The sequence below is a fragment of the Anopheles merus genome, chromosome 2L (genome assembly GCF_017562075.2).
Source record: "Anopheles merus strain MAF chromosome 2L, AmerM5.1, whole genome shotgun sequence".
Taxonomy (NCBI): domain Eukaryota; kingdom Metazoa; phylum Arthropoda; class Insecta; order Diptera; family Culicidae; genus Anopheles; species Anopheles merus.
This window is the reverse complement of record NC_054083.1, coordinates 50735158-50749252: the sequence shown is the minus strand read 5'-3', so window position 1 is coordinate 50749252 and position 14095 is coordinate 50735158. Positions and strand designations below refer to the sequence as shown.

General features: G+C 46.6%; 1 protein-coding gene across 10 annotated transcripts in view; it reads left to right on the top strand.

Annotated features, from left to right (window-relative positions):
* Positions 1–14085, top strand: part of LOC121593586 (homeodomain-interacting protein kinase 2) — a 71837-nt gene extending 57752 nt beyond the window's left edge. For 7 of the 10 annotated variants that reach the window (XM_041916081.1, XM_041916086.1, XM_041916084.1 and 4 more), the window contains 6 exons: positions 1936–2036; positions 2117–2326; positions 2394–2840; positions 2914–3516; positions 3607–4889; positions 4955–14085. In XM_041916081.1, coding sequence (XP_041772015.1) covers positions 1936–2036; positions 2117–2326; positions 2394–2840; positions 2914–3516; positions 3607–4889; positions 4955–5892 — 3582 coding nt within the window. In that variant the 3' untranslated portion in view covers positions 5893–14085. The remainder of the gene's footprint in view (positions 1–1935; positions 2037–2116; positions 2327–2393; positions 2841–2913; positions 3517–3606; positions 4890–4954) is intronic. The other 3 variants (XM_041916090.1, XM_041916091.1, XM_041916089.1) reach the window with 3 other exon arrangements.
* The last annotated feature ends 10 nt before the right edge of the window (positions 14086–14095 follow it).

Sequence of the window (14095 nt, the reverse complement as noted above, 5' to 3'; positions counted from 1 at the left end):
TTGCATTTGCGTAGCACAGTCAATAGAAAGCGCTGTTGGTTGGCGGCAAATTTATGCTGGGCTTAACACACACACACTCTCTCTCTGTGGTCGCGATGTGCAACTAAATCTGTGTTTCAAGCCCGACTTAATTGTGCGTTGGTTCGAGCGATGCGTGTGTATGTTACACAGCAGCAACCAGATTGTGCAGAGCTTATTGTCCAACAGCAGCAGTTATTTTTATTTAAATCATATGCATCCAACCGCACCGCACCACCACCACACACACGATTAATTGAATTTATGGCGTAATTGCACGAGTGTGTTACAGTTAGGTGGCTGCAATTGAATTGAGGTTTGTAACGAACTCTCCCTGTGAAGCGAAGAGCGAAAGGGAGAAGGCTTTCATAAAGGTTTGTGTTTTTTTACTCTTTTTGGGCCATGTTAAATCCATTTGATGGCTTGATTTAGTGTATTCGGAGGTGAAATGTATCCGATTTGGGGGGTGAGGGATGTTCTGTACGAAACGGTCGTCCGTCCCGTGTCGTCGCCAGACCGAAGGGAGTAAATAATTTAGAACACACACACACACACGGACAGAGGGAGGACATCGAGCCCCTTGTTGTGCGTCATTTGACTAACATTAGACCGCGGGAGGACCATATTCGTTTGATGGCAATGATAACTTTATCCGCCGAAGACGACAGCGACGACGACTACACACAACGGTGTTAATGATGCTGCTGCTGCAACCACCGAGTCCAACGAACAGCCAGCAATTGATGGAGGCGCTGACGTGTTTCAAAATGGAAAAAGTGAGATCGTACTCGGGCCTCGGGCGCTTTTGGGTCGGCATATCGGGGTGGGGAGGGAACGTACGGTATCATTTGAATACCGTAAATTGCATAAATTAGTCGACGAAACTTTTGTTTTCTGTGCGCCGTTGCCGCGCTCTCATTACGCCTCTGAATGGCTTCTGAATGGTTGGTGGTGGTGGTGGTGTGTGTGTTCATCGGCGATGCGTATCGGTGTGTGCCCCCCCGTTTGGTGCATGAATGGCAGTGTGGTGGGAACAACGAGCGATAGAGACGGGTAAAGGGGTTTCATAGTTTTTGGAACATGAATACTTAATCTAATCCCGGCTGGCCTGGGCCGGGAACTTTTCCGATCGTTTGCATTTGCAACGAGCGGTCGGGTCGGGTTTGATGGTTTGCCAATAATGCTTTTAGGGGCGTACCGTGTCGCCCGTGTACTGCGCCCGCACTATCTCTCACTTACCGTGGACTGCTTTATGCTTCCACCTCTCGCCGTCGATAAAAGTCCCACCCATGAGCGTGTCTCGGTGCGTTTGGCGAACGCACTCTTCGCACTTTTGCCCGGTCGCTAAGTCATAATGTACTTAGCAGCAGTTGTTACCCTTCGGTTTGTCTAGCAAGCGCGCCCTGCACAACGCAGATGCGATGCAAACGCACACACGAGAGATGCAAGCATAGTGGATGTGGAAAGTTTGCAACTTTTTGATGGGTTCCGAGAGAGAGAGAGAGAGAGAGAGAGAGCGGGGTCTTACGCGATTAGCAAGGGAAGAAGACGCGCTTGGCTCCGGGCAAGCTAGACCAATCGGCAGACCCTTTGGCGTCTGCTGGCGTTGGTTCCAAGGTTCCGGGCGCGTTCGAATGGGTGTGTTTTGTTCGAGATCATTGTTTTGTGCGATGCTGTGCTTTATGTTTTGTTCGGGACGGGATGGGCTAATAAAAGCGGGGTTGTAAAATGTAAAACTCTCATAAAGTTGGAGCTTGATGTGGAGTGCGTCTGGTAAAGGTTTTTGGCATGGCACTGTACATTTAGTCGAACCTAGGGCGGGGTTTTGTTTCATTTTGTGGAAGCATATGGAGGTTTTGTGGTATACGTTTCGTCTAATAAAGTTCATGTTTTTCTCTTCTACTCGACGCACTCTAGGTTTTGACTGCCCTGTTGAAGCTGAAGCAGTTGGGCCTGATCCACGCGGACTTGAAGCCCGAAAACATCATGCTGGTCGATCCTAACCGACAACCTTACCGGTAAGTGGAACTGGAACTGGAAGCAGCCGTGTGGAAATACTTATCGATTGATTCTGTGTTTTTGTTCGTTTCGTCAACAGCGTGAAGGTGATCGATTTCGGATCGGCGTCGCACGTCAGCAAAACGGTGTGCAATACGTACCTGCAGTCGCGCTACTACCGTGCACCGGAAATTATCCTCGGGCTGCCGTTCTGCGAGGCGATCGACATGTGGTCGCTCGGCTGTGTGGTGGCGGAACTGTTCCTGGGTTGGCCCTTGTATCCCGGATCGTCTGAGTATGATCAAATCCGGTACGTATGGAAAGAGGGGGAAGGAAAGGCGGCAGAAGTAATCATTGTACATGTTCACATTCCACAGGTACATATCGCAGACACAGGGTCTACCGACTGAGCACATGCTGAACAGTGCCAGCAAGACGGCAAAGTTCTTCTACCGCGATGTCGACTCGACGTACCCGTTCTGGCGGTTGAAAACGCCCGAGGAGCACGAGGCGGAGACGAACAACAAGAGCAAGGAGGCACGCAAGTACATCTTCAACTGTCTGGACGATATCGGGCAGGTGAACGTGCCGACCGACATCGAGGGTGGACAGCTGCTGGCGGAGAAGACGGACCGGCGCGAGTTTATCGATCTGCTGAAGCGCATGCTAACGATCGATCAGGAGCGGCGCATTACGCCGGGCGAGGCTCTGAACCACTCGTTCGCGACGCTGGCCCACCTGGTGGACTATGCGCACTGTAACAACGTGAAGGCGTCGGTACAGATGATGGAGGTTTGTCGCCGTACGGACTCGATGATTCACACGTGAGTAATTGTGCAAAAAGGTTGGGTTGTATTGGCAAGCGTATGTAAACGTTTCCTTTTTTAACCATTCTAGTTATAACCTGAGTGTGCAACCAACGACGGCCACGCTGGTGACCAACTTTGTGCCGAACACGACCGAAAACATGACGATCACGTTCAACAACCAGGTGCAGCGGATTGTGCGCGAGCGCGCCCCGACCTACGACAACCATCTGTACCAGATCTACGGCGGGCGTAACGTGGGCCGCCAGTACAGCAATGCCCGGCCGGATGCGTTCCAGCACCAGCTCGTGTCGAGTATACTGTGCCCGCCCGGCTATCAGACAATGCCGAGCCCCACGAAGCACGTGGTCGTCGGTGGTACGTCGATGCAGCCCCCGTTGCAGGTGCCGCCGCAGCAGTACGTGAACGTGCCCGTCCCCGTGTCGATGGTGGAACCGTCCTCCGGCCAGCGGATGCTGCTCACGAACGCGGTCCAGCCGAACGTGGCGTGGCCGCAGTCGGGCCGGCAGGTCGCCATCGTACCGTCCTGGTCGCAGCAGCCCGGGCCGGCCCATTCGCTCATTGTCGATTCGGCACCGTTCCTGAAGCTGGAAGGAATCTACCCGAACCCGCACCTCAACATCCAAACGAGCCATCACGAGCCGAAGAAGGAGTCGCCCGTACATCATCTGGTGTAAGTATCTGCCCCGGGCCCCGATAGGGCTTGTGTGGGATCTTTTAGTGGGTCTTTTGTTCCGAGAGCGTGGTTTGTAATATTGTTTAGTGTTCGTAAATATTCCAGCGTTTCCCGGCACGACAAGAAGGAAAACAACCAATTGTCGCCGGTCAAAAAGCGTGTCAAGGAGAATACTCCGCCCCACCAGCGGTACAACCGGAGCCACATGTGCCCGCAGTACCACGACAATGGTACGGGCAGTGGTGCGACAGCCGGAAGCAGCAGTGCGGTCGCCTCATCCTCGTCCTCGTCGACGTCCGCGTTCTATCAGCAGCAGCAGCAGCAGCAACAGCAGCAACAATCCCAGGTCCCGAGCACTAGTGGCAGCCAGCAGATGCAGGCACCACCGGTACAACAAGCCCAGGCACAGGCTCAGGTCCCGGCCCCGCAGCACCATCACCACCATCATCATTCGCAGCAGCAGCCGCAGCTGGCGAGTGGTAGCAGTGGCAGCGGTGGTCACCACAGCCATCACCATCAGCAACAGCACTATCAGCCGGTGGATTCGTCCGGTCCGATCAGTGGTGGCGGTGCAGGCAATTTGCATCACTCGTCATCTTCCACCTCGTCGTACGGTGGCAGTGGAAGCGGCGGTGCTGGTGGTTCGTCCGTAGTGATGGGAGGCAATGGAAATATCCACCATAGTGGCAGCGGCCACCATCACCACGGCAGCAGTGGACACATCCATCACGGACACGGCCACGCTCATCATGGCGGTGGTGGTGGTGCGGGTCATCATGGCAGCAGTCACCACGGGCACGGTGGCAGCGGAAGCTACGGTGGCAGCAGCAAGCAGCAGACGATCACAATTCACGATACACCGTCGCCGACGGCTGTGATTACGATCTCGGACAGTGAGGATGAGTCGCCGGAGGTGAAACACAGCACGAGCTCGTCCTCGAAGGGCTCCTCGCACAACGCGGCCTCGGGTCAGGCGTGTACGCGTGGCACACATCAATCGTCGTCCTCGTGCCGCGGAGGAGGGGGAGGAAGCGGCGGAAACGGTTGCAGTGGGGGTATTAAGACGTCCTCGTCCTCTTCAAACGTTGCGCACAATTCGTCCGCATCGAACCAGCTCAGTGGTGGATCCGGTGCCCATCAGCAGCAACCACAACCACAACCGTCGTCGTACCAGCAGTACGGACAACCTCAGCAGCAACACATGAGCGTCATTAGTAGCGGTAGTAGCGGCGGCAATGGTGCATCCTGTAGCGGTGGCTCTAGCAGTGGCCGACAGCGCAAATCGACGGCGGTGTCATCGTCGGCGACCGCGTGCGTTACGCTCGGGGACAGCGATGGCGAAGGGGAACGTCGCAGTCCAAAGCATCAGCGTAAGTGCCCTTTAAACATGTCCTCTCTGTACAATATTGACTTACAGTAGCCTCTGTCTTTACAGCGATCAAGTACGAACAGCATGCCGGACAGTCGCAGAAGAAGCGTCTGCTTGCGATGGCCCAGAACGAATGTCTGCTGCTGCCCTCGTCCGGCGGCAGCGGTGGCAGCCAGCAGCCACTGCACGTTCCGAAACAGGAGCCGAGCGAGTTTGTCGCGTACGAGTATCCTTCGCAGCAGCAGCAGCAGCAGGTCGACAAGCGTTCCTCGTGGGCCCCACCAACGATGGGATCGTCCTCCTCGTCCTCCCACTACGGTGGCGGTGGACACAAGCGCGAATCGTCATCGTACATCCCGTCGTCTTCAGCATCGTCTTCGTCCTCGCTGGCCGCAGCAACGGCAGCCGCAGCAGCAGCCGCCGCCGCAGCCATCCAGCAGCAGCAACATCAGGGTGGTGGCAGTGGAGGAGGCGGCTGCAGCGGGGGCTCCCTCGGGCATGCTCCTCCGCCGCATGCTCACGCCAAGAGCACGCCGACCGGGGCGACCTCCTGGGGCCCCCCGACGGCGGCCGTGTACCGTCAGCATCAGCCGAGCGCCAACACGCCGCTCGGCAGTTCGCCCGGAGCCATCCTGCAGCAGCATCAGCATCAGGCCCAGCAGCAGCAGGACATGTACGCCCAGGGGGACATGTACCGCCGATCGGCGGTATTCGTCTCGCAGGCAGCCCCCTACCAGACGGCGTACAATCGGGTGGTGCCGCCGCCGGCACACAACGCCTCCAGCCGACAGGTGCGGAAGACACCGCTTAGCACTAGCTCGCCGTACGCGTCCAAGGACAGCACGACCAGCACTGAGCGCTTCCCGTCTTTTCCGTTGCAGGTGCTGCCCACACACCCGCTGCCAGCGCACATTCAGTTCCCGACTGCCCAGTACGGCCAGTTCGGACCGCTGAGCCCGGCACAGATCGCCAACAAGCACCACTACGCCTGGTTCGGCGAGTAAGCTGCTCGGGGATCCCTCACTCTCTCTATCCCTCTCTCTCGCTCTCGCCGTGTCTCCGTCTCGCGTAAACTCCACGCATCCTAAAGCACTCGGACACCGTCGACGTCGTCGTCCCCTAAACTAGTGTGTGTGTGTGTGTCTATTTGTGTGCTGTTTTAACACGTATTTGGTCGTCGTCTTATCGTAATCTCTGCCGCAACCCGTCAGTTCGGGCAACCGCCAACGGCAACGGGATGAAGGATGTGAAGCAGGCCGACGTTGGGGTGTTCCGGTGTTCTTGGTGGTCATGCTGGCGTGTTTATATGGAGCAGTTTTACTGGGGAGCGTTAGCGTTAGAGAGAACAGGGTGTTATATTTGTTTGTGCATTAACTTTTTTCCTTTCTTTTTCTACGATCGGTGTAGAAGCATGGGATATAAAATTGTTTGTCGAACGGCGAAGGGCGTTTAGAATAGCTGTGTCCATGTCAGCGATAATTGTTTAGTTTTGTAGGTTCCCGTTTTTTATATGCCCATTACTTGAATATTCGCACGTACACGTGCACGTATAGTGCGTTCGGTAGTGCGGACAGAGAGATGAGGATTATGTTTACTTAGCTCTTTGCATACTTCATTTTTCAACGTGCTTTTTTGTCTACTATTTGCCTGCAGCATTGAATGTGTTTGTTGCGGGAGCATTCTTCTCCGTTTGAAATCTATATTTTGTAATATCGCATTAGTATATCGCGTCTTTGAAGCGAGCAAAACCAGCAAGTTGTACTAGAGTTTAGAGTGTATGGTGTGTGTGTATGTCTATCTGTCTCTCATAGCGAACATTGAAAAGATGTGCTACGTTTCATGCAAAGTAGTATTCTAACTGTCCCTTGCACCACATAGAACCATTGCTCTACGTATGCTGAACACGATGTTTCTTTCTTGTTTGTTTGGAAACGGCCGGCAGGTTGGTTCGGACAAACTTGTCAGTGTAGGCGTGTTACAAGCGGGAAACTTTGAATTCATTGATAATAATTGTACAGGAAACGAAGGAAGCAGCTATGAGCTAGGATAAACGTTATACTGTTCATGAATGTTTCGGTGTTTCACACAAACTAAGAACTGAATGGCTCAGAGGAGGAGGCGATGTTACGGTAATGCATTCTTGCTATATTTGTCCGATTAGGTTCTTTTAATAGTGCAAAACTATCTTACCTTTAGCGGAAAGCGAGAGGGGAAGGGGGTTTAGTTCTATATTGTATTTTTAAAATTTTCTAATTTACGCAGCAACATATGGTAGAGGAGTGAGGCAGTGATAGCCATCACACGGTTAAACGACTGATCGAAAGGGTAGCGGCCAAGTGAGAGGATAGGATATGTGTGTGTGTGTACATAGCTAGAGAAACCTTACGTGTGAGGCATTTGTGTTTTGAGATAGCATTGGGTGAAAACGTTTCACTGCAACATTATTCAGTAGCGCGAGCGCATGCGAAACCATGCGAAAACAAGGCGATAAATGTATGTTTGTAGCAGGTTCAGTACGCGTGTGTGTATGGCGGAAATGTGTTTTTCATTACATTTTTTTTTTTTGCACCTATGGTTGTGTATCGTCTTTTGAATTGGCTCTGTTTTCACTTTCGCCATAAGCATAACTCGAGTACATGTAGCACCGAACGATGAAAGGAAGGGCATATAAAGAGCTATCGTATACCTGCGTGTAGCGCAACGCAACGGCACACGTTTCAAAATGGTTGGTACCTGTTGAACAATTGTAAACTATTATAGCAGCGAGAGGTCAAAAGGAAGCATAACAATTCGCATTTAAGTATTTGGAAGGAAAACTCACAGTGTGTGTGTGCGTGTGCGTGTAGTAGCTTAATCAGAAATTTGTCTTTTGTGATGTTTGTTTCCAATTTTAATCAGCGGGAAGATGGCAGTCCCTGTATAATCTGTTTGTCGCGTGAAGTGCGTTTGAGTTTGGAGACCAGCTTTGTATGATTATCGATCACGTATTGCGAAATGCATTATTGTATTTATTGAATTGTTCTGCGCAAATGGCATTGCTTTGCGTACTCTGTTGACAGTGGATGTCAAACAGTAAAAGGGATCATTAAAGTAAAATCATTTAATTTACATGAACATGAATATCCAACAGTGTAGAACAACCAACAACACCATTGGGGCACATCAAGTGACGGTAACACTCACGTATGGCTTTAGACAGGCTAACAAGTACTGCACACGAACTGGCTTGTTGTGCTGTGTGCGTTCGTTTAGTTGAGAGCGTATGGGATGAATTAACACTCTATTTTAATATGCGTAAAACAAACATGTGGAAATATCCACCAATGTTTAATCAACAATAAATTAATACAGAAAATTGCCTTATGTATGAAACAAAACAGAAAATAACAATTACAACTATATTAAGTGTAACAAGAGCGAGCGAGCGAGCGAGAGAGAGAGATAGAGAAAAGGGGCTTAGTTGGTGGTAACATCTAACAGGGGTAACATATAGGTTTAGCTTTTTTTTTCGTTTTATCAATAGCGGAAGGCATCATCCTGCGGGAGCTATCTTCCATGTAAAAACTATCATCATTTTGCGTTGTATTAAAGGTACGGGCTAACGTTAGAAAAGTTTGCACACACACCACTGCATATGGACTGAACGGAAGTTCGCTTCCCCGGCTTTTCATGCTGCTTCGGCGAGATAAGTCTTTTTAAACCTACGAAGCGCGTTCCTGATGCTTGCTTGCATAGCACGTTTCGTTGCAGCATTTGGGCGCTGTGTCGCTGTCCAATTTGCCGCTGCATTTGTGAAAGCACGTTCGCTCACCACACGTCCACAGCAAGATCTCTACCGGTTTCTGCAGAACAGTGTCCTCCAAACTATGCTGACGGGCTGTCGCATATTGCAAAAAAAGCAACTATTGATTCACAACCCGCAGGTGGTACCGTTTATCAGCAGAGTCAGACTGTCCTAGTTTACGTATTGTTTTTCTTTTCTTATTAAAAGTGCATAAGTGCTAAATATATCTATAATAATGTAACGAATCACTTTCCAACCGCACCTTCGAGGGGGAGAGCAGTAGGGAAGCTTTCTTGATCGGTGGCTTCATTGGTCATCCGAGTGATTTACGTACGTTTTCGTTCTTGTTTTAATTATAATCATATAAGAAACACACAAACAAACAAACAAACTAATCAATATATAGAGAGACTGGCTATAACATTACTTCATTAGCTTATTGCGTTAAGGTTTTTATCGTTTACTCTGTACCCTTTTCTCATTCACTTACGCGTGTAATTCATCGGTTTGTGGGTCGTTGTGGTTGTTGTTGATGCTCGATTGACACCGGGCACAATAATGGCTCTATATGTACAGTACCTTCCGTTGTTGGGGTAGCAGCTCACCAGCGAGTTGATTCGTTTAGTGTTTCACTTTTCCTTGCAAATAAAACAAAACTTTAGTGTTAGCTGTTTCCCGGTGTGGGGAGTGGGGACAGCAGTATTCGTAACTCTATGCATATGATAATATTCACGAGATTAATCGGTAAAATGCGGTGGTGTGTGGTTGTAGTACAACCGGCAACCCACACACGCATACGGTCAAAGGGAAAACTGGTTGATATTGTGTATTGTATCTATTCGGAACAAACGTTCGTTTTATTTCTACAAACAAATGCGTTCTTTTCTTTACTACTAATCGATTGCCTAATTTGTGCTCACAATTTATATAAAACAACTAATATAACTACGTTTATCAAAACAGCAGAGCAGAGCGGCAGCATCATTAGCGTCGCGCCAGCCAGTTTAAAAGATGGTATACCTGATACGGGATTATAACAATAAACATAACACTAGGAAAACACTGTAGAACAAAACACCAACCAAGCCAATAAATGCTCGATACTCGAGTGATATAGGAGCAAGATAGAGTGAACAAAAAAAAAAAAAGAAAGAAGAAAGAAGAAGGAAAGCAAACACAGCGTTAATAACTGGTTAATTTTCATATATTCGTGTTTTGTACTTTCGGCCACCTCTAGGAAGGGTTCCCTATTTAGATAATATATACATACACACACACATATGTACGTGTACGCGTGTCAGTTCGGAACGCTGTCCGTTCATACAGTTAAACGACAAATTGCTTTTTGACTAAATGCACACACACCCTACTACTAGCCATTACAAGCTCGATTATCAATTGTATCGTAACCGACAAACAACAAACATTTAAAAGGGGGGCAGTTTTTGGTTGTTGTGTAGTTTCAACACTCTCGCCCCCGAGCACAAGCACGGCACAGGTCCGTCGCAGGGTTGCTCTTTGGATGGTTCGAATTAATGGGCGGAAAAAAATCATATTTTATCACTACAACACGGTTGGTTTAGTTTTTTTAAATATATATTTGTGAGACGTCTCCCCGATCATCATACCCCGCCCTGCCTATTTTGTACGATATGTAACTATTAATATTGCCTTATATTAGGAGAAAAACATATGACATACTACAACAAATACTACAAGCGGAAAAATAATCAAGCTCAGAGTTGATAGTTGTATCAATTTTCTTTTTGTATCTATACCCTCGGTAAAATAAAATACGCGCATCATTATACGTGTGAAAGAATGGAACAAGATAATTTAAAAGCAAACAACAAACAAAAACGGGGGAAGGAAGCGATATATTGGTGGACACAAATGCATAGACCCTATTATCACTTATAAAGAACAAAACACAATACACACACTCACTAAACAAAAGCAAAGCATACAAAGCAAGCATAAGAGTATAATATAATTGGTAAAATGTATAACAACATACACGTTTATATATATATATGCATATAAAAGTTTATGGTAACGAAACGCAAAACGCAAAACAACAAAACGCTCTGCCCTCGGGCAGTGAATAAAGTCAAAAGAAAAAAGTGAAAAAATCTTTACAAAACGTAAACCCCTCTTTTTTATACGTCGTTATGATTTTGTTTTTTGTTTCTTTTTTGTTTCCTTTTTTTATATTTAAATGTTATTCCGTTATTCCGAACATTATTTTAGGTATTCTTTTTTTGCTTTTTGTATGTTTTCTAATATTTTTTGTATTCTTTGCTTTATTTTCAGGTTAATTTTATTGTAATGAACTTACGTGTGAAGCTTTTCGGTTTGGTTGCATTGAACAATATAGCCGTGACACAGTAGAAGCAGTTTGAATAGTAACGATAGTAATGTGATCAAAATTGGATGTACGTATTGTGTATATAAACCAATAATCGAAACCTTGTTAGCTCTAATTTTATTGTTAAAAAAACAAAACATAAAACACACGTAGACACAAAACTATGCTACCTTTTTGAGGCAAGGGATCGTTTGTTTGCCGTGGGTTTTTATGTGCATGTAAACGCAGATAATAAGACATACAAAAAACAGACACACACAAGGCAGGCCCAAAACTATCTCAATGTTCGGACTGTTTGTATTTTTAAATGGGCAGACAAAGTACTAAAAATGATCTGCTCCGTCGACTGGGCTGAGAGTAGTAGTGAGTTACAAAAACACAAACACATTGAATAGAAGCGAAATTCAAACAAGAATTAATTGTAGCGTTTTGTTGGTGGCTCTTTTGCATCTTGTTCGAGTTTTTAGTACTACACTGGCTGTACAACTACTGACCGTTGTGAGATGAGACAAGAGCGAGAGAAGGAAGAACGAAGGGGCAGCTGAAAGTGAAGGTTTTAACAGGACGTTACAACACGAGAAGGGAAGAAAATAATCAACAACAAACATGATGCTAGATGATAGATGTATGTAACAGTTAATAGTGTTCAATGCACACAGGAGGCACGTAACGAAGGCCGGATATTAGTAGTGTTTGTAGGCTGTGTATACGTATGTCTGTGTCTGTGTGTTGATACGTAAATGTGGATCAAGGATCAATCAGGATTTTAATCGTATTTTCTCTCTATCTCTAAATGGTTCCCTCCGTTTTCTATGCAAACTCGGCCGCGGTCTTCTCGGGTGGGCCGCAATCCAACACATGCATGTTTGTTCCAAAATACAAATAATCGTTCGGAGACACACAGAGGATTTAGCAATCAATCAGTAAAAAGCTGCGAGTGTGTGTGTGTGTGTTGTGAGATATGATAATTACCTTTGTACTTTCTACTCGTCTATTTGTGGTTCCATGAATGAATGAAACAAATCCCGTTTTTACGAACACACTGCAGTATGCGGCTGTGTGTTTGTGTCTGTATGTCTAATGCTTGTAAAACTGACTGTATAGGGAAAACCCATGTAAGAATTGTTCGTTTTGTAATCAAAACCATACGGCGCCAGCACACACACACACTCCCTCTCTCTCTCTCTTTATTCCCCATAACTCATCGCGTTTAACGTTTCTTGGCAAATTCTCTCTATCTCTTACATTCCCCTCCCCATAACCATCTATCATCTCTATCTCCATTTTCTCTCCGGCTTTTCATCATCAGCATGGTGGTCCAGTGTTTGACTTTGAGCGTAGTTCCGGAACAGCACGACTAACAAAAAAGCAGATAATAATTCAACTTTAATCGACAGAACAAAGGACAAACACGCGACACAAAGCAGCAGAAACGCAGCGTAGGAAGGGAAGGAAGTAGGAAAAAAACAATGAAACGCATCAAACCGAAATACATATTTGTGATAATAAAATTAACATAGAGTGCATATATATAGAGAAGATATATATACATATACCATTATACATATTATCTATACACAAGCAGTACATTTCGAGTTTGGCAAACAGAAAAAAAAGGTTGCTGCAGTCAGCAGTAGAGTGAGGCGAGACCAGGGCACAACAGGCAGTATTTGGGAGTGTTTCTTCGATCGATTGGATCCATTTCTGGTAGCCCTGGTGTGTCTACTCTAAAAGCAGCTGATGAATGATTAGACACACAGTCGCACAGAGAGATAGAGAGAATAACAAAACAAATAATACAAAACCAAAAGCTTTTATATAACAAAGAGAAACTCGGTAGAAAATATGCTTAGAGAAGATTTGTTTTGTACTAAAAATAAGATAGCAGCAGAAGGATAGTGGGGGGGACAAAAAAGTAAAATAAAAACCAAAAATTATACAACATAACCTTAACGTTTGATGCAGATGCTGCTAAAGTGCATCATTATTTAGAGGAAAGGATAGTTGACGAGACAGCAGTAGTAGAGAGAGACGTGCTAGTAGTGACAGCTCCAGTTTCGATGTAAAAGAGCACCTAGAGAACGAACCACAGACACACACACACACACACACACCTTGAAGGTGACAACAAAAACCCCAAACTTTACCCAAGCGAGCGCATAAGAGCGACACCCCCAAACAGGTCCAAAAACAAGTTTTAGTAGTATTTCTATGATAGGCAACAGATAACAGCAAACGAACAAACAAACAAACAAAACCAACCCCCTTATCTTCACATACTAACATAATCTGAACGGCCAATTTACAAGTTTATTAGTGTCGCTTTGTAAACGAATCATACATAAACAAAACAAAGCTTAAGTACTAACCACTACTGTTAGAAGTGCGGAAAATCGGTACTTACAGTTTGCTACTTTTGACACACTCCTTCTCCTTCTCCTCCTCCGCCTGTTCCTTCCACTACTCTTTGCATGGAGCAGCGTGTCGCCCCACGCCCCGTACCGGAGTGAGTGACTTTTTCACACATCCCATCGATTAGAGAAAACCGGATATATGTATAGCTTTGTACAGTAGCTGCGCTGCGATGAGGTACCGTTTGTGTAGTACGCAGCGAAAGTAGAAAGGGAAGCATAAACCCTAGCAGCAAACGTTTTCTGCAGAACCAAACCAAACCAAGCCGCCGCCGAGGTTAAAGGTTAAACCTAACAGTTACAGTGTACGTTTTTACCAATAATGTGAAATCGAATCTCTTTCAAAACTCAATCGCAGAAACGTGTAGAGGATATTATAGGGCAGCGTTTTATATACAGGGCTTCTTAATAGTTACACAAACACACCTAAACACACACACATACACACAGAATTATGCAAAAAAAAACCAATAACCAGTAACAACAAATGGGAAGGGGCGGAAAAAGGAAACAAGGATATTGTGTGGCGTACGTTTAAGTGGTAAGCAAAAAACCAGTACTTTCATGAAACAATAAAACAAATTAGTTTAACATGCAGTGCAGCGAAAAAGAAAGAGAGAGAGAGAGAGAGAGAGAGCCAAAGA